General features: G+C 40.1%; 3 protein-coding genes across 4 annotated transcripts; all 3 read right to left on the bottom strand.

Moving 5' to 3' along the window:
- Positions 1-361: 361 nt before the first annotated feature.
- On the bottom strand, positions 362-4,891 carry get3 (guided entry of tail-anchored proteins factor 3, ATPase). The gene is made up of 7 exons (XM_058073427.1): positions 4,708-4,891; positions 3,551-3,698; positions 3,180-3,328; positions 2,811-2,961; positions 2,628-2,735; positions 1,774-1,971; positions 362-1,510 (listed from the first exon to the last, which is right to left on the bottom strand). The coding sequence occupies exons 1-7, from the start codon at positions 4,845-4,847 to the stop codon at positions 1,382-1,384; spliced, it is 1,023 nt and encodes a 340-aa protein (XP_057929410.1). The 5' UTR covers positions 4,848-4,891; the 3' UTR covers positions 362-1,381.
- Positions 4,892-5,246: 355 nt separating this feature from the next.
- On the bottom strand, positions 5,247-6,611 carry LOC131139779 (noggin-1-like). Its single transcript, XM_058089669.1, has one exon. The coding sequence runs from the start codon at positions 6,324-6,326 to the stop codon at positions 5,430-5,432; it is 897 nt and encodes a 298-aa protein (XP_057945652.1). The 5' UTR covers positions 6,327-6,611; the 3' UTR covers positions 5,247-5,429.
- Positions 6,612-6,781: 170 nt separating this feature from the next.
- Positions 6,782-18,386, bottom strand: LOC131139766 (target of Myb1 membrane trafficking protein-like). 2 transcript variants are annotated; one of them, XM_058089658.1, is made up of 15 exons: positions 18,172-18,386; positions 15,853-15,937; positions 14,746-14,824; positions 14,463-14,612; positions 14,196-14,330; positions 13,005-13,148; positions 12,250-12,366; positions 11,987-12,120; positions 11,874-11,916; positions 11,653-11,788; positions 10,586-10,652; positions 9,372-9,447; positions 8,260-8,319; positions 8,124-8,163; positions 6,782-8,019 (listed from the first exon to the last, which is right to left on the bottom strand). In XM_058089658.1, the coding sequence occupies exons 1-15, from the start codon at positions 18,242-18,244 to the stop codon at positions 7,874-7,876; spliced, it is 1,485 nt and encodes a 494-aa protein (XP_057945641.1). In that variant the 5' UTR covers positions 18,245-18,386; the 3' UTR covers positions 6,782-7,873. The 2 variants fall into 2 exon arrangements, with proteins under 2 accessions (XP_057945641.1, XP_057945633.1); XM_058089650.1 differs by having other exon boundaries at positions 6,784-8,019; positions 11,653-11,791; positions 18,172-18,385.
- Between the last annotated feature and the right edge of the window lie 100 nt (positions 18,387-18,486).

The raw sequence follows: 18,486 nt of genomic DNA, 5'->3' as shown, positions 1-18,486 counted from the left end.
ACACTCACATTCATACCTATGGACAATTAGGAGTCGCTAATTAACCTAGCATGTTTTTGGAATGTGGGAGGAAACCGGAGTACCCGGAGAAAACCCACACATGCACGAGGAGAACATGCAAACTCCATACAGAGATTGCCAAGGGTGGAATTGAACCCTGGTCTGCGTGCTAACCACTCGACCGCCGTGGCGCCCCTACACATTTTTTTTTTTTTTATTATTTGAATTATTTTTTTTAAATTTCTGTATCCCCCACAGTGCTTTTTGCTGCAGCTCCCTGCTTTGCCAAAGTCAATCCATTTTGGAGATGAAGTGGGCACTTTTTGGCAGATCAAATAATAAACACACACACAAAAGCCTCTCAAGTTGAAGTAGGTTTATTTAATTAACATTCGCAGCATCATTTAAAAGGAGGTTCATAGAAAACAGAATTTCCGCTCAAGCATTCACTAACAAAAGGTTTTACTTTATGTTGACTGAGTACCCATCATCAGATACTCTTACAATTCATAACAATGCACTTAATATACTTCATGGAGCTGGACGTGTAATGTACCTTTGTTATGTTCTCGGAATAATAGTTAAAAGATGGAGCCTCACGCGTCAAGCCCAGTAGAGCTTAAATAAACAAAATACAGATTCCCTTTAGCCTTTTTTGCATCATATACCAATGAAGTTCCATGTGTAATTCTTGATGACATTCAAGGGAACACCCTGCGTTCACCGAGGATTGCCCTATTTGATTGAAAACACCATGAAATTTGTGGTAAATATGACATTAAAATCATTATGTACAGTTACATTTTTAAATATTCCATCTTGTTCCACTGCATGGAAAGTTTGAGGTGGCGGGTGTCGTCATCTCATAAGGCAAACCTGTCTGAACGCTGGATGTTTCCATTACATTTGTGATCAACAGGAAATCAAATCTTAACCTGATCTGTTCTGCTTTTTCCTGTAATGTGGATTGTCTTGACTGAGGGAAATGTACAAAATGACAGGTGGGGGTTTATTTTAAAAAGATTGATATATTTTGTACTGACACAGTGACGCTGCAGTGATCTGGGCTGCCGGAAATGGGAGTTAAAAATAAGACAGATACCAAACCAGGACCATTTCAAAGCTGTTGGTTTGTAGAGTAAGAAGCATTGAAGCATTGTTATTGGAAAGTGATGATAGTCAGGATGGAGGACAGGAAGTATGTTTTTTTTATTCAAAAGTGGAATAGTACTGTATTGAAGATGAGATGACACAGAGGCAGCACCAAACTGAGGTGTCGGGCCTCACACGATTCGGGTTTGCACAACGGGTTGAGTATTACTGGGAGGCGTGGTCTTTGGGCTCAGGGAGTGGTGAAGCTGTGGTCCCACAAGGAAGAGAGTTACTTGTTTGGTGGTTTGTAGGGTTCCAGAAGCTGCTTAGAGAAAGTGTTGACCTTGTCGGCACCTCGAACTTCATGGGGAAGCAGCGGCAATTTGACTATGTGGAAATCTTCATAAAGATCCTCCATCTGATGGAAACGCACACTTGTTATTTATACTGTTTGCAGCTTTTTTTCCAAATGTCTACTCTAGTGAGGTTCAATGCAAAAAAAATTGCAATAATGTAGAACTGCACAGCAATGAGCCTTTGTAGTGTTGCGATATTTTAACCCAGATCTTGTGTGGGTATGTAGATACTTTATTCATCAAGTGAGAGAAATTAAAGATCCATATGGATTGTGTATGTGTACCTACACAACAGTGATCGCATTAGCACAACAAAAACACTCACCTGATCCAAATACTTGGACTGAATTTTGTGTCGCGCTTCACACATTTTACACGGCCTCTCGGCGTCTGGGAAAACCAGCTGATTGACAATGATGTTGTGTGTATCGATGCGGCACTTGGCCAGCTCCTGGATCAGCCTCTCCGTCTCATACAGGGACAGGAACTCGGCGATGCACACGCAAATGAAGGTGGTCTGTTCCTGATGGGGGGGTAGAAAAGATGGCAAGTTACATGGGAGTGTGTGGTGCAGTGGACCCCAGCGCATTTCAGAAATCAACATGCATGGCCTCACAGATTTTTGGTCACAAATACCTTAAATATTCTAGTTTTTCTAAGTTTTTCGCCCATAAAAAAAATCCCCAAGTCAGTTCTAATTGATAATTTTGAGATAATACGGGTAAAACGTAAAGCATATACATACATCCATGTGGAAGTTAAGTTTTTGGCTTCTTACTTTGTCCTTCTCCCCCACTCCATTTGCAATATTGCACCCACTGAACAAATAAATTGGGAGGTTAATGAGTTAGCTCGGTAGCTTAGCAGCAGCCGTCTGTTTTGTCCCTGCAGTGATCCCATAGCTTGGACATTAGTGTTATTTATACAAAGAAGTGTAGGGGTGTCATTTTCATGCCTGCAGGGCTCTAAAAATTGTAAAAGTAATGACAATGTCATAAAAAGGTTTTCTATGCTTATGTATTAATAATGAATTAATACTGGATACTCATATTTCATGGTAATTCATTTATCGCGTTTGGTTCCTGGAAGCAATTAACGGCGCTAGATGAGCGACAACTGTAAATGAAATGAAATGAAATGTTGGAGCGTTGTTCATCACTGCCTGCCAATGTGACTTACAGGATCTTTGAACTGCTCGCTAACTGAACGGATGACTGGCAGAGTCTCCTCCAGCTTGGATGCCAGCTGGTCTGCATTCATGTCACCCAGGCCGAGCATGTTGCACATCTGTGAACAACAAAGACATGAAAACGCAGACACATTGTGCGTGACCATCGTCAATCAAATAAGTGCCATCCTCACCTGGGAGATGAATGGACTGATTTGGTTCTTGATCTGCATGAGTCTGCCCAGGCCTCGTTCCACAATGGTGGGAAAGTTAAGCAGGCGCAGCGTGTGGCCGGTAGGAGCAGTGTCAAAGACAACCACTGAGAAGTTCATTCCTTTCACTAACCTGAGTTGGGTCGAAGCAAAACATAGTGACTAAACCCCTGTTTCAATGCATATTGAACATAATAATGGTGCCTGGAGGTGTTGCCAAAGTGTGGATGTAGCCATCTTTCCATAGATGATGTAATGTTATGTCTTAATAGAGCAATAATACAGTCATTTGGGATACTACGCAACTGTTATGAAAAGTGGATGCACGTTATTTCACCGTGACCGTCTCACCTCATGACCTCTGCATAGCTCATTGCTTCATCAATGCCGGGGAAGGCACTCATGGCCTCCTGCATCATCTTCTTGCCCATGCTGAGCATGTTGTCTTCCTCAAAGAACTCATCGGGCAGCTCTGCCACACCCAAGCTGGGATCAATTTCCTACAAGCCACACAAAAACACACTACTGGTGATATCACAATGTAGCATTTGTTAACATCCACCTCAGGCCATTCATTTTTTCTAAATGATGGGTTTGTGTTTCAAAAAATGCAAGAAAGTCATATGACTGAAAAGGTCAAAAGCACTTTCTTAAAGCGCTGTAACATACATCTTATTGGCTTATATTACTTGCATATTTTCACACAGAAACTTCAGACTTACCATAGCAAAGAGGTTGTCATAGCCCTTCACCTTTGTAGGCACCTTTGAGAATTTCTGGTCAAAAGCGTCAGAGATGTTATGGGCAGGATCCGTAGAAATTATGAGGACGCTCTCTCTGACAGCAGCCAGTTGAACAGCCAAACTACAGCTGGAAAAGAAAATACGACAATAAATTAGACGTGACTAGGGGTGAAATGATTCCTTGAGTCATTCGAGAACCTCAATCACGTAATATGGTTGAGAATTATTTTGGTGTCTATTCTATCTATTTATTCTCCACATTATTATTATTATCTATTATTACTTATCTTCTTTTGTGTCTGTTATGATATGGGAGCCAGGCAACGACATTTCGTTGGCAATTTCACTACTGTGTTTTTGTGCAATGACAATAAATGGAGTCTATCTATCTAACATTTTTCTCTGCCTCAAAGAATCCTCACGTATGCTTATGGATTTAGTGTTATTTCACTAACGCAGAGGAAGAAGCGGAAAGATGGAAGAGGCTTAATTTTAAAGATAAACTATAAAAATAGTCTCTATGCTCTGTAGAACCTTGAGCTGCGACATCATCACAGTAAGACAGCCGGTCAGCATATTGTTTTCAGTGGAATTGCCTGTAAACATCAAAAATGTTTTAAACAACTAATTAGAACTTTTTGGAGAGAATGCAAACACTGTGTGTTACTCATTTGATGATGTACCTAATTAAGTGTCCAGTGTGCGTCATTTTTTTAAAGGAGTTTGACTGATTAACAAGAGGGACCACATTTACTTGTAGAACGTTGAGTCGTAAAATATAACCAGGAAACGTTACCTCGCAAAAGATAAACACAAACATTTATGTTATGCAACAAGCCAGCTGTTCGAGACACAAGTAATGTGTCTGTTGGCTGACGCTGGGCTAGCTTACCAGCATGCTAACCGGTCCGGCATAAGCTACAAGCAGTTTAGGACAATTACATAAAATTTATTTTTGATTTTAATGTACGGTAACAAGTTCCACCATAGCTATACTGTGGAGAGTAACGTATGACAACATTAAATGGCAAAGAGCTATGTTGAAAAACACCGAATGCTGACTGGAAACTGGCTATGCTAGCTAGCTAGCAACCTATGCTGTTTGTGACTGGAGCTAACGAGCGTCTTTTACTTACCTACACGTCGTTTTACCTACACCACCTTTTCCACCTACAAATATCCACTTTAAAGATTTCTGCTCGATGATATTCTTCAGTGTTGGTTCTAAAGGCTCTACATCAGGCGCATCTTCAAACTCGTCTTCCAACGCTGCCATCTTGTGTGTGTTTGCTGTCGTCAAGCTCGGGTGGGCTGAACCGACTCTGATGCCTTCAGGGATCCTCGAAATTTTTATTCGCAGCCTAATTGCACTTGCAATGTACCTAACCGTCCACAGGCCAGTGTAAACTTATTTAGATTGGTTTAGATAAATAATTTAATAAAACAATATTGTCATTTCATTGCTATTGTACTAATTTAATGTTTAAAGGCTCAAATGTAACTTTCAAGTCTAACATACACAGGGCACTCTTTGTTTGCTTTATTGACAATAAAGGCCTTTGAATGCTGTCTTGGGTTCCTTTATTTGTAAAGTGTACTTAATTTACGATATCACAGACATGGGGAGACCGTTTGTTAAAGCATTTTGTCCATTTAATTCAAAAATATTGTCACACATAATCATTTTCCAAACACGAGCAAGCCTCTAAAATGTACACACTTTGATCTAAAGTAGCACAAGGTGAATTTCTTTATTTGCAAAAATCTGTTAGCTAATGGACTTGCAGTAATTCAAGACAATCAATTGCAAAAGTACATCTAAGACTAATATTGGAACTACTAATGGAAAAAAAAACAATCATTGACATGAACATGTACAAGCTGTCACCACGGGATAGGGCACTGCCATCCATAAACACCTTCTCAATCCCTCACTACCGCCCATCAACATGCTGACATCAGACCTGTCAGTCTTAAAGCGCTTTGAATCGTCTTTTCTGATTTTCAAGCAATGCCAAGCCAGAATCTTAACGTGCGTTATCTGAGCTCTCCCGCATACCATCCCAGGAGGAAAGGAGCAGCTTTGCACTCTGTCTGACTTGTCGCAATCCGTCTGCCGCAGCCAACGTGGCCAGAACGCCGGGCCTAGATCCACCCACTGAGAACACAACCCGCATGTAGCGGACTGCACCAGCCAGGCTCGGACCGAGGTGGCGACATCTGGAGACAGAGTACTGAGGTCCACATCTGCGGCTTTTCTTTCCAACTTCTTCCTCTGACTTGCTGCCGCTTCCCTCAGCTCTGAAGAAGTAATGTTGACATCTTCTCCGGAAGTGGTGTCATTTGGTAATCTGGCAGGTAGGGAATCGCGTCTTGATAAAGCATCACAGCTACTTTTGTCCGTGTTGACTCCAGAGCTTCCAGATGGCGGATCAATAGACATCCAGAATGGGTCAAAAGAGGATCCCAAAATACGAAGCAGCCGTGAAGGGCGATAATGTCTGGGTTTGGGCATGTAGACGTAGTCCTCGGGATTAGTCCTCGGCAAGGTGTACGGGCGAAGTGGCTTTGAGTAAGACGGCAAACTGGCTCTCAGCCAAAGCAATGGTGGATCCTCATCAGTGTGCTCTGGATCTTCAACACCAGTTAGGAGTTGATCTTTGGTGGACATGTTGGACATGGAATCACATGCAGGCACATGTAGCAATGCACATATACTCAGGCAGAAACAGAGATAGACATCACGACCGGGCATCGTCTTTGTTCCGAGCGGTCTTCAACAGATGAATGAAATCAGTTTCTTCTACTCCTACTTTTCTCTTTTGGACTTCTGCCTTTACTCCTCTGTCTTCCTATTATTGAGTACCACAGGGACTTCATGTACCAAGACCCAGACATCCTTGAGTTCTTCAACAATAACAATTAAGGCTTATCTCACATAGACCGGGCTTATTATTGAGCATGGTCAGCGTACAACTGAGCAAAGAAGAGTTGTTTAGACTATATTTCCATCAGAAAAAAATACAATTCACTTGAGAAATCACAATTTCTCTCTAACCTGTACTTGAGAATTGGAATAAGTTATCAAAAAGACAATCCGCACCTCATTGAGGATTATTTGGCCTTGAATTACTCAAGACTTCTTAGATCCATTAGAAAACAAGCTTCAAGGAAAATGTGCATTACGGTAGATATCACAGGGATTTTCATTTTTAATAAGGAGCACAAAACATACATTGACCATACATTTATTTTGCCTGTATAAAATGTAGAGTATGGATCAAAGGCAAACAATGGTGATGTGAAGCTACTGTATTTTAAACAATCTGGAAATACTTTTTCCACACACTTAGATTTAAATCAAATGTTTGAATCAACAGCATAATAATGCATGTAATAATAAATATGCACACAAAGTAAATAAACAGCAGTGGTGTAGTGCAGGTCTTTCTAGAAGCGTACATAAGTCTCCCAAGCAATACAGTTCAGCTCACAGTATGGCTTTACATGGATTTTTTTTTTTTGCGTTTGTACTGTCAAATGTGAGGGATACCAAAACTACAAATGCACTGTCGCAGACGACATCACATCCAGAATACTATAATTGCTTATGATAGTGTATATATATTAAGTTCTTAATTTGATCTCACTCTGTTCTTATTTGTTATAAGTTGTTTTTTTATTCTTTTAAAGCACCCTGAGCACCATTGGGATGTTGTAAGGTGCTATGTTATACAAGTAAACTTTGACTTTGGTTTGACAAGACAACTTTGAATTGGGGGGGATTGGGGGCACCAAAAAAATCGGGGGAATTTTTTTTTTTACAGCGCAACCTTGGTTCACATCCATTGTAACCAAAACAGATACTAACTGAGTCAATTTTTCCCATAAGAAATTCAGTTAATCCAATTAATATGTTCCGTTGTACTCTCTTCCTTTCAATAAAGACATTAAAAAAAATAACACATTTTTGGGATGTAATTATAATACAGTGAAACCGTATTTCTGCCCAAGGTTATCATCATTCCTCACACCGGCCTATGCCGAGCCACACTATTTCACTACATAACTGATAGTAATTATGGCAATACCACCCTTAAATTTTCATTCATTTTCTACTGCTTTTTCCTCCCGAGGGTCGCAGGGGTGCTGGAGCCTATCCCAGCTGTCTTCGGGCGAGAGGCGGGGTACCCTTAAATTTGATTTTCCAAATTGTATCATGACAAGGTGAACTGAACTGCTTGGTGAAAACATTAGAGGCCCTGTATACATATGCTTCAGTCTAAGGGCTTGCCTTTCAGCCTAGAGTGAAAAAAGCTGATCATGTGATCTGTCCTGTGGCCTTGTCGATTGCGGCGTCAGTCTAGAGGTGGAGGGCAATGTGTCACACGTCGTACGGTTACTCTGCTCTGACGATTTTCCACGGTCCTCTAAAAATTGATCAAATTCTGGAAAAAAAAAAATCAGTCAAGAGAGCAAGCTTGGTTACAAAGAAAAGAGAAGTGAAAACTGTAAAAAAATGTAATGTTTATACAGAAAAACAGAGACACACCTTCACTGGAGACTCCCTCGCTGACAGCGGACTGGTCTTCCTGCATTTTCACACCGAGCAACACACAAAGAACAAAGATGATGTGATATTACAAATATCTGTGATGGTGCCGGTCGAAAGAAATGAAGGATCTCACCGTATGACAAGACAGCCATTTATCCTCATTGTTCTGCAGTGTGTTTTTCCCTTGCGTCGTCTTAGCAGGATGACAAAGAAAGACAGATACCTTTTTAGTCACATGATTACTTTTGGCTCCGGTGCTCCCCCTGCTGTTGCAAAGTGTAATTTAAATTTAAGGCATGTTCTAAATCAGGGGTCTCAAACACGCGGCCCGCGGGCCAAATGTGGCCCGCAGGACACTAGTTTGAGGCCCCCGCCTTGATATGAAAGTTTAATGTTATATGGATGCTGTATGGTATCATGAAAAAATTATTACGTTTGATTAATGTTCATGTTGAAGGTTAAATAACTGTTAATAGTTATCCTCCCTATCCGTGTGAAAGTGGTAAGTTTTTGGCTATTTAAGTTTAAAGGAAATAACTTGAAGGCTACCATTTAGGTCGCTAGCTCTCTAGTTTGCGAGTTAGCATGTGTCTCAAGACCCTGCAGTTGCGCAATATGTTGTAAATAAAAAGAGTATAAATGTGACTATAGTCATGTTTTGTCATGTCTACAGGGCTCTAATAATGCTTTGTTCATTTTAATATGAAAAAAAAATAATTTGTCTACCCACCAACTATATGTGGTTTCTTAAGTTTTTATTATTTGCTGTTTTATTATTATTATTATTACATTTATTTATTACTGATTGATTGATTTTCTTTATTCTTGATTTGTTTATTTATTTTTCATCTTATTTTGTGTAGAAAAATAAAAAGTAAGATATTTGAGAACAGTGGAATGTTTTATCAGAGCTTTTCTTGTAGAAAATTGGAACCAAGGCGAAGTTTTAAAAATTTTTTTTGTTTTTAATAAATACGTTTTTTTGGAAAACCTGATGCGGCCCAGTCTCACCCAGACCCGAGCTCCAGTGGCCCCCAGGTAAATTGAGTTTGAGACCCCTGTTCTAAATCCAAAGTCAGACAGATAAAGGCAATGAATGCATTTCCTTGTCATTTTAAGCGTGCAGCTGTTACAATGTTACCGCTCATATTAATCATCGGGGATCGGGCATCGGGGCAGGTTCACTAACAGTTTAGATCAACATTAATCATGTGAAATTAGGATAAAAGTATAAACTGTACATACACTTCTTGTGACCTGCAACCTTGAGTCCAGGGCCCCAGCAAGGCCCTCTACAGCTCCTGGGTCCTCATACTTGACACTGTGCAAAGAAAATATTCACTCTGTAATCCATAAAGCATGAATAATTCAATACATTAACGATACTCAATCGTCACAATTGTGCATACTAGAATAGTAGTTAAATCTATGTCAAGATGCCGCACATGGTGTCCTGATGTGTGTATTGTATGTAGTCTCTTTTACACAGAGATCAAGCAAAATTGCTGCAAAATGAACATAAACAAATGATGCCCTATTTATCCTTTTCACACAGAGTAACTTGCATTCTTTGTTGGACAGTGCCATTGCTTTCAACGCAACACGGCAAGAGAAGTGAGTCCGTGTGAGTGTGAGGGAGCTGCCAATCCTCCCTCACTGATCAGGTGTATGCCCCGCCTACACTGTCATGTTTCTCTGTGTATATAGTTGGCTTTTGTTATTGACATATATTTTGGTTAGTGCTTTAATTATATTTCTTTGCCGTTTAAGTGCCACTTTAGTTAGTTAGTTTTTTATTCAGAAGTCATTTGTGTTCCTAATTTCTCATCAGTTTCTCCTTTTGTTTGAGGTGATTGGTCGTGGCCCAAACCTGGAGGCGCGCCCATGTGAGTGCAGGCCAGAGGCTGATCACCTCAATTGGACTCTCCCAAGTGCCACCTGGAGGAGGGGGGAATTGACTGGGTGGTAGTTGGGAATCAAGTTGTTAGGTGTACGTGAGTGTTTATATATAGATACACAGGAAGTGACCCTTCAGTGGGGGACTCCTGAAGGTCTTATATTTAATATGAAGGGTGTTGGGAAGATAAATTGGGTATCTTTTGGACTTGCTTCACCCTCTCATGGGGAACTGTGGTTGGCCCTTCACAGGTAAAAGGGGCTGGGTGAAATTGTTTGAAAGAGGCCTGTTGTGTGTGCTGGGGGAAATGCTGCTGCACTGTCCTGTAAAATAAACTCGGAAAGCTCTCAAGCCCTGGTCTGGTGTACCCTTCAACTGCTATGGCTATCCCAGGCTAGTAAGAGGCCATCGGTTTTCAACTCAAGATCTTACAGTGAGTGTGTCAAAATCACACCCCATCATTTCCCTTATCCACACATCCACACCTCTGATACCACTCTCAAGGCAGAAACAGTGAAAATAAAACAGTGACACAAACGCAAAAAAAAGATAGTGTACTCACCTTTTTCTCTGCTCTGCTAAGGATTTGCCTCGGGTTTGGGCAAACATGTCAAACTCTTCCTCTTCTTCTAAAAGACAGAAGTTGTTTGAGAGTTGAATAACAATTTACAAGCAAAAATGAAGAACCAAAATATATTTTCTTATGCTTCAACATTGTAAGAGAATATCGGGCCCTGATTTACCGTTTGTGCAATTAAGGGACCATTAAAAGGCACAGGAAGCGTCTGCAGTTAATTTGCCAAGAGGGCAAATACCAGTAGTTGCAAAATGCAATGCAATGTAACCCAAACACTAATCAGCGACTGGGCAAAGAAGACAGAGTTTGGACTAGGGATCGACCGATATGTTTTTTTTGGGGCCGATCCCGATACCGATTTTTTTCCATCACCCTTAGCCGATGGCCGATTTTGCTTGGGCCGATATTTGTGGCCGATAACTGCTTTTGATCCCTCAATTTACATGAAAAAAATGACCATGATAACAAATATTACAGGTCTCGTGTTTAAACAAATATTCATTGAAACGTAAACACTGAACACAGTAGGATTCAGCTTTCTTAAACACACATGTAAATTGCATTATCAACCTTAAAATGAATAAATATTCAACCATGTGCAAAAGTAGTTTAAATTTATCTAGCATCGATAAATTTGTGATGACTGCTCCTCTGCAGCGTGACGTGACTGTAAATCATGCGGTGGAAAAATACATTGACCGATGTATCGGTCGATCCTTAGTTTGGACACACTCCTCCATCGCCTTCCTGGCTAGAAAAAGCTAAAATGTTGATAAGAATAATTAATAAAAACACTTTTCTTAAAATTAATGTGAAAATCTCAATTTGTCTCATTCCTGTGGACCCAATCGTCTCATCTCGTGAGTTGGGGGGGGGGGGGGGGTCCTTGTGGCACCCCTATTTGTTAGTAATTAGCAGTGCTTGTAAGCATGTGGTACCACGATGCTGCCAGCTTATAGTGCGTGTTCATGCTTGTTCCTAGTAAGGACTTTAATGCAATGTCTCCGTATTATGGGATTATTAATAGCAATAAATCAAATACTGATACTGACTGTGGTTTGCTGACTGCCTCTGACTGGCAGACTGAGTGTTGGAATCAGGTTGGATGGTTGTTGCAATGACAGCCGGCTGGCTCAACGTTGAAGACTCTAGGTTAAGGTCGACGAGGTTCGGGCTGCCCACAGAACTCTGCTGCGAGAATAAAATAAAGAGTTCAATGCATGGAGCTTTAATGACAAAATAGTACAGCACTAAAAAGTACAAAAATTCTCACTTCTTCCCCACGTGTAGTTTGTGCCTTGTTAAGTCTGTCAAACCTAAAATAAACAAAATAAGATTGTATTAGTCCTTTAAAAAAATAGAATAGCGCAAGTGGCTGCCGCATACCTCTCATAGCGGATGAAGGCATTGTTGAGGTCATCATTAACCACAAGAAGCTCCTCAATGAGTCCTTCATCCAGCAACCGAGGGATGAGCTCCACCACCCGAGTCTGCATGTTCTTACATACCGAGTATAGTTGCTGTTTGGACAGAGGGAGGCAGTAGGATTCATGGAATGTCTATGCTCATGATATCAAATTCGTCTGCAGAAAATGATGGCAAACATTTCCTAGAATGCCTTAAACATGCAAACACATGCACATACAAACCTGTAGCAGTTCCGTATCATCCTGCTGGTTTTGTCCTGGTTTCAGCTCATTCAGCATTTCCGACATTACAGTGAGGTTTCCCTTAACCAGCGCCAGCTCTTTTTGTAGCTTCTCTTTCTGGAAAGGACATTTTCAAAATAAAGCCACTATATTTAAAGTGACGACAGTAGGAAACATTTTTTTTAAAGTATTTTCAGCATACAGTAAACCTCGGATATATCGGACTCGGATATATCGGAAATTCGCTCACAACGGACAGATAAAAAAGAACCGATTTTTCTGTAATGCATTTCCAATAAAAATTCATTGCATATATCGGATTTTTTATAACGGATTTCGCCTATTTCGGACAAAATCTCCAGTCCCGTTCCAATGCATTTCCATGAAATTTCCCTCGCATATATCGGATGGCCGCATCGTGGCGATCCGATTCGCCGAATCGTGACAGGCCGCTATACGACGTCATTTGCAGCGTTTGCAGCGTTGCCTGCGCGTCCAGGTACATTGGAAACATAGTCAAGGAAGTGCCTTTTTATAACGGATATAAATCCGATATATGCGTAAAACGGATATTTTCCGGTATACGCATATAACGGATTTCGCTTATATCGGACAAAACCAGTGGGAACAATTGAATCCGATATATCCCAGGTTTACTGTATTATCAATTCTGAGAAAACATACACACAAATACACATTTTATACACTATATAAATATTGTCTTAGGCCTGTCTTTCCTTATTAAGAAGCATTACCTGCTCTCCAGAGAGGGGGCTAGGTTGCTCGCTGGGCGGCAATACAGGGGAAGAATTTTGAGTGGGAGAACTGGGAAGAGTTTGTGCTTGTAACTGACAGGGAGGAGCACCCGTTGTCTCGGTCGTCTCATTTTCTGGGACGGTCTGAAATATGAAATTAAAAGGACGTGAACACAGAGATTCATCAAACGTGTGTGTTTGCTAATCAGGTACAACTTGTATCATATATTCACAAATATAATATAGTCATGACACTGACTGACAAAAGGCACACCTTCAATAAAATATACACTATTTTTGTGAATGTATATTTTAATAAATACCTCACTTGACATGGTCAATCAAATCAAAAAGCATTGTAATTGGGGATATCAGGTCATTATTGGTCCGATATCAGCATACAAATGTGATATCGGTCGAATTTGTGTCACATTTTTCTCGATCACAAAAATATTTTTTAAATGCTGTATACAATACATACGTGTTCATGATATCGGAAATTGAGAGTTGGACAGTATCAGCATCAGTATCAGTTTTCGGCAAAAAAGCCAATATCAGACATCCCTAATACAGTAAACCTCGGATATATCGGATTCAATTGTTCCCACTGGTTTTGTCCGATATAAGCGAAATCCGTTATATGCGTATACCGGAAAATGTCCGTTTTACGCACATATCGGATTTATATCCGGTATATGCGTAAATGGGATTTTATCCGTTATAAAAAGGCACTTCCTTGACTATGTTTCCAATGTACCTGGACGCGCAGGCAACGCTGCAAACGCTGCAAATGACGTCGTACAGCGGCCTGTCACGATTCGGCGAATCGGAGCGCCACGATGCGGCCATCCGATATATGCGAGGGAAATTTAATGGAAATGCATTGGAACGGGACTGGAGATTTTGTCCGAAATAGGCGAAATCCGTTATAAAAAATCCGATATATGCAATGAATTTTTATTGGAAATGCATTACAGAAAAATCGGTTCTTTTTTATCTGTCCGTTGTGAGCGAATTTCCGATATATCCGAGTCTGATATATCCGAGGTTTACTGTACTAATGTTTGTGAAAGTATGAATTTTGGAGCTCAGAATTTGCAGGCCTCCTATCTATAATGAAATCTATAAATATATAGATACAGTATATATGCATTTTATTTGCTTTATTTACACCCGATGGAATGGGCTCACCCTGCTGGGAGTGTGAATGGGGGATAGAGCGTCCAGATCTGTCATGGGAAACTCCAAACCTCGTCTCCTTAGGTCATCATAAACATACACCACCCCCGCGAGGGAGGGGGAAGTACGAAAGGCATCAGCCCATGACTGAAAAAAAGCAGAGTATATCTTTTTAAAGATGTAACAAAGCTTCCATTCACAGATAACTGGAATACAGGAAACAATAAAAAACAGAAGTGTTCATTGTATTACAACCAATGATAGACTGATTAACCATACCTGTATGAGACTGAGCACCCTGTCATGCAACGCAGTGGGTGGGTTATATTTGGGTAAAATGGCACGCACTAAAACGCCTTCGACAAAGTCCTGTGACGCCACAAGGACATGGAAGCGGTGGCCGCAGTTCTTCACACATGACTCAAGAACCTGCATGACACAGAGACACAGACTGAAGCCCCACAGAACAACACTATTATACTTACTAATTCTAACATAGCTTCTGTGTAAGCTCAACACAATTTGAAACATAAAAAAAAACCTGTCCAGATAAATTACTCACTGTAAGGGCCAACATGATTTCTCTGAAGTTCTTGCTACCGACAATTCTCTTCTTAATGGCTTTGACTGCATCTCTTGGCCTGGGAACACAACTTTAATTTGCATTTTCATATTACGCATATACCGTGATATGTAAAGTGTAACGCAGTGGTTCTCAATTATTTTCTGTCATGCCCCCCCCCACAGGGGACATAAATCCGATTGAGAAACTGATACTATCTCTTTGTCTGTGCTGTACAGACTGAACTTGAAACTGAAACCAGTAAAAGCAGTGAAGCATACAAGCGTAATCAAACTGCATGTTTAGTACAAAAAGTTTGTAGATGTTGGCGGGTCCACAGAAAATGAATAAACTTTGCTTTGGTTCCGATTTTCGACAAGAAAAGCTCTGATAAAACATTCCACTGTTCTCAAATATCTTAATTTTTATTTTTCTACACAAAATAAGATGAAAAATAAATAAACAAATCAAGAATAAAGAAAATCTATCAATCAGTAATAAATAATAGTAATATAAAAACTAATAAAATAAAAACTTAAGAAACCACATATAGTTGGTGGGTAGACAAATTATTTTTTTTCTGATTAAAATGAACAAAGCATTATTAGAGCCCTGTAGACATGACAAAACACGACTATAGTCACATTTATACTCTTTTTATTTACAACATATTGCGCAACTGCAGGGTCTTGAGACACATGCTAACTCGCAAACTAGAGAGCTAGCGACCTAAACGGTAGCCTTCAAGTTATTTCCTTTAAACTTACATAGCCAAAAACTTACCACTTCCACACGGATAGGGAGGATAACTATTAACAGTTATTGAACCTTTAACATGAACATTAATCAAACGCAATAATTTTTTTCTGGGTACATGATACCATACAGCATCCATATCAAATTTGCGCGGGCCGCACTAACATTAAACTTTCATATCAAGGCGGGCGCCTCAAACTAGTGTCCTGCGGGCCACATGTGGCCCGCAGGACACTAGTTTGAGACCCCCGGTTTATAGAAAACAGTTTGTTATAGCTGGATTTGAAACTTCAACAAGATTTTTTATTTGTTTTTGCATAAGACACTAAAATAATGCCAAATTATTCCTACCCTTCATCTGTCTCATTGATGATGTCGCATATCTCCATGTTGAGCCCCCAGTCCTCTGACTGCAGAAAGCCACTGGTTGCTCGCTCTATGGACAGAATACACAATACAACCACTAAGTGATGTAGACTGCAAATAAAGATGATTCTGAAAACGTGCCATACGGTTATCTGCATTTCATGAGAATTCTATTATTGTTCATGAAAATGTGAAAAGGAGACACAACTTGTATGCTTTTCATTTTTAAAAATAAACAAATACATAGTCAGGAGGTTTTGGGTTTGAATCTCAGCTCAGACTTCTTGTTTGCTTGTTCTGATTGACCTTATAAGGGTCATATTTGAAGGTTTGAAATTGTCTATAGGTGTGAATACTGGATGTGAATGGTTGCTTGCTTGTCTATGCGTCCTGTGATAAACTAGTGACCAGCCAAGGTCACCTGGGATATGCTCCACTTCATCCATAACCACAAATAATAAATGGTAGAAAATGAATACTAATGGTCGTGCATTCTTTATTGATAGCAAAAAAAAAAAAAACCACGCTGGCAGAGGCGGATTCATTAGAAACAGATGACATGATCATCACTGGGTATAGAACATATAGAACATATTTATAATAGAATCGACTGAAAAGGCTTGTTGTTTCCCTAAAAATAAAGAACACAATCTGTAATGACACTCGGATTCCGACTGGAACATAGAAACCTCTGCCCGTTTATTACATAACCAAAACACCATTCTGAGCTTTAACCTAACTTAACAATTGAGCAATCAGAGCCAGCTTTACTCCAGCCCTCACGGGTTCCTCGTAATCTCCTTCATTCCTTCCACCCCCCTACACTTCTCAATCCCATTTACTCTTTAGCCTTGCTGCATCTACTCCCCCACTGAACTTCCACTTCCCAGCTTCGTGCACTTCATGTGACTTGTCAGCTGCTTGTGTTTGCCTCAGAAGGCGCTGAAACCGCGCTGACATTTACGTGTGAGAAAACGAGCGAGTGAGATTAGACGGAGAAAGGGTTGAGTCCTGCGTGCAACACTCTGTCACTAATTGAGTGGGGAGATAACACTTTATATTTCCAAGGATGTGAAGACAATCATCACATATTTCTTGTATGAATGGACACACCCTTTACTGTATGATTGCACTCATTTTTTCCCACTTTATGTTGGAGTGTGTTTGTAGGAATTTGTTGCCAATGCATTCATTTTTTAGATCAGCGGTCATTAATGTATAGAACCCAAGCAGTGGCTCATAATCTCTTTTCTAGTTTTCACTTTAGTTAAAAAAAAATGTTAAAATAAAATATCTCGAATGCATGACTTGACTTTCTGCTAGCTAGTGCTGCTTTTCCTCCATGGAAGAACTGCAGTGACAAGCACCTTCCAGTGTGTGAAAAGCGCTATACAAATAAAACTTACTTATTTACTTTTATAGGAACAGAGCATTTGAATCAAACATTAACTGTGCTATAATGGGCAATGTGGCGGTGAGCTCACGTAATTTAAGTTGAATTGACATTTTGAGTGTACATGTATTTTCTGGGCTTTCTGAGCATAATTAAATGCAGCAAATTGTACTTCCACTGTAAGACATACATTAGAGACTATATCCACTTATTAAAAAGACCACACATACATCCATAATAAAGACGTTGTGATGTTCGCAGTGTCCTTGAATGGTACCCTGTGCCACCGTCTGCCATCCTAAAAGAGGTGTGGCTTGCCATGGTGCCAATGCGTTAATTCAACTGAAAATGTTAACCCCTGACTGCACGACGCTGGTGCTGACGGACTAAATTATGTGTCTTTAAATGTGGCTCCGTGCGATGAGCACATACCATGCATTTTGGTAAATAATATTTATATTATATTAATTAATTATATTAATATATTAATTATCGTAATATGGATTAATAATATTTTTTTCACAGCTGTTTGAAAAAGATGCACAAGCCACCAGCAACATCATGTCATCTACACAATGTCAAGAAAAAAAACAATTTCTGCTAATTTATTGTTGGGTTTTTTATGTACAGTAAAACAGTACACATTTTGAATCATTTATGTCGCCCCCTGCTGGCGATGACAAACAGTGCATAGACGATGACCGCACATCTGCATTCGGTGGACTTTGAAAGTGAGCGTCCATGTAAGACATGGATATAAAACATTATAACTCGTCTTCTAACACTGACAGGTAGAGATTGTTGTCACTTTAACATAAAGCAGACACTGAAAAATTAGAAAAGAACTAACGCCTGCCTCCGTTGTATGTTTTGGGCTTCTTCAGGAACTGCGATGCCTTCGTGCAACTTACCAATTCTCTGACCAACAGGTGTTGAAAAGGCGTTTCCGATGAGAAACTCCATCTTCTCTCCGAGCGAAAACATCCTGTTTAGTTGGCAGCGAACGTCAAATGGAAAACGTACGTTTAAAAGTCTACTCAAATAGTCAATACAGAACCGCAGTGCTGCCTTTCTGCTGTGCTGCTACTTGCCTCAGAGCAGACGGTCACGTGAATGCGCGCGCAAGCACACACACACACACACACACACACAGGAAGTGCGCGAAGAATAGCCTGTAAATGCGGAAGTAAATAATTCAACAAATGCAATACTGAACTATTGTTGGA

This window comes from Doryrhamphus excisus, chromosome 1, assembly GCF_030265055.1.
Source record: "Doryrhamphus excisus isolate RoL2022-K1 chromosome 1, RoL_Dexc_1.0, whole genome shotgun sequence".
NCBI classification, from domain to species: Eukaryota; Metazoa; Chordata; class Actinopteri; order Syngnathiformes; family Syngnathidae; genus Doryrhamphus; species Doryrhamphus excisus.
Note: the sequence above shows the minus strand (reverse complement) of the source record. Positions and strands in the feature narration are given on the sequence as shown.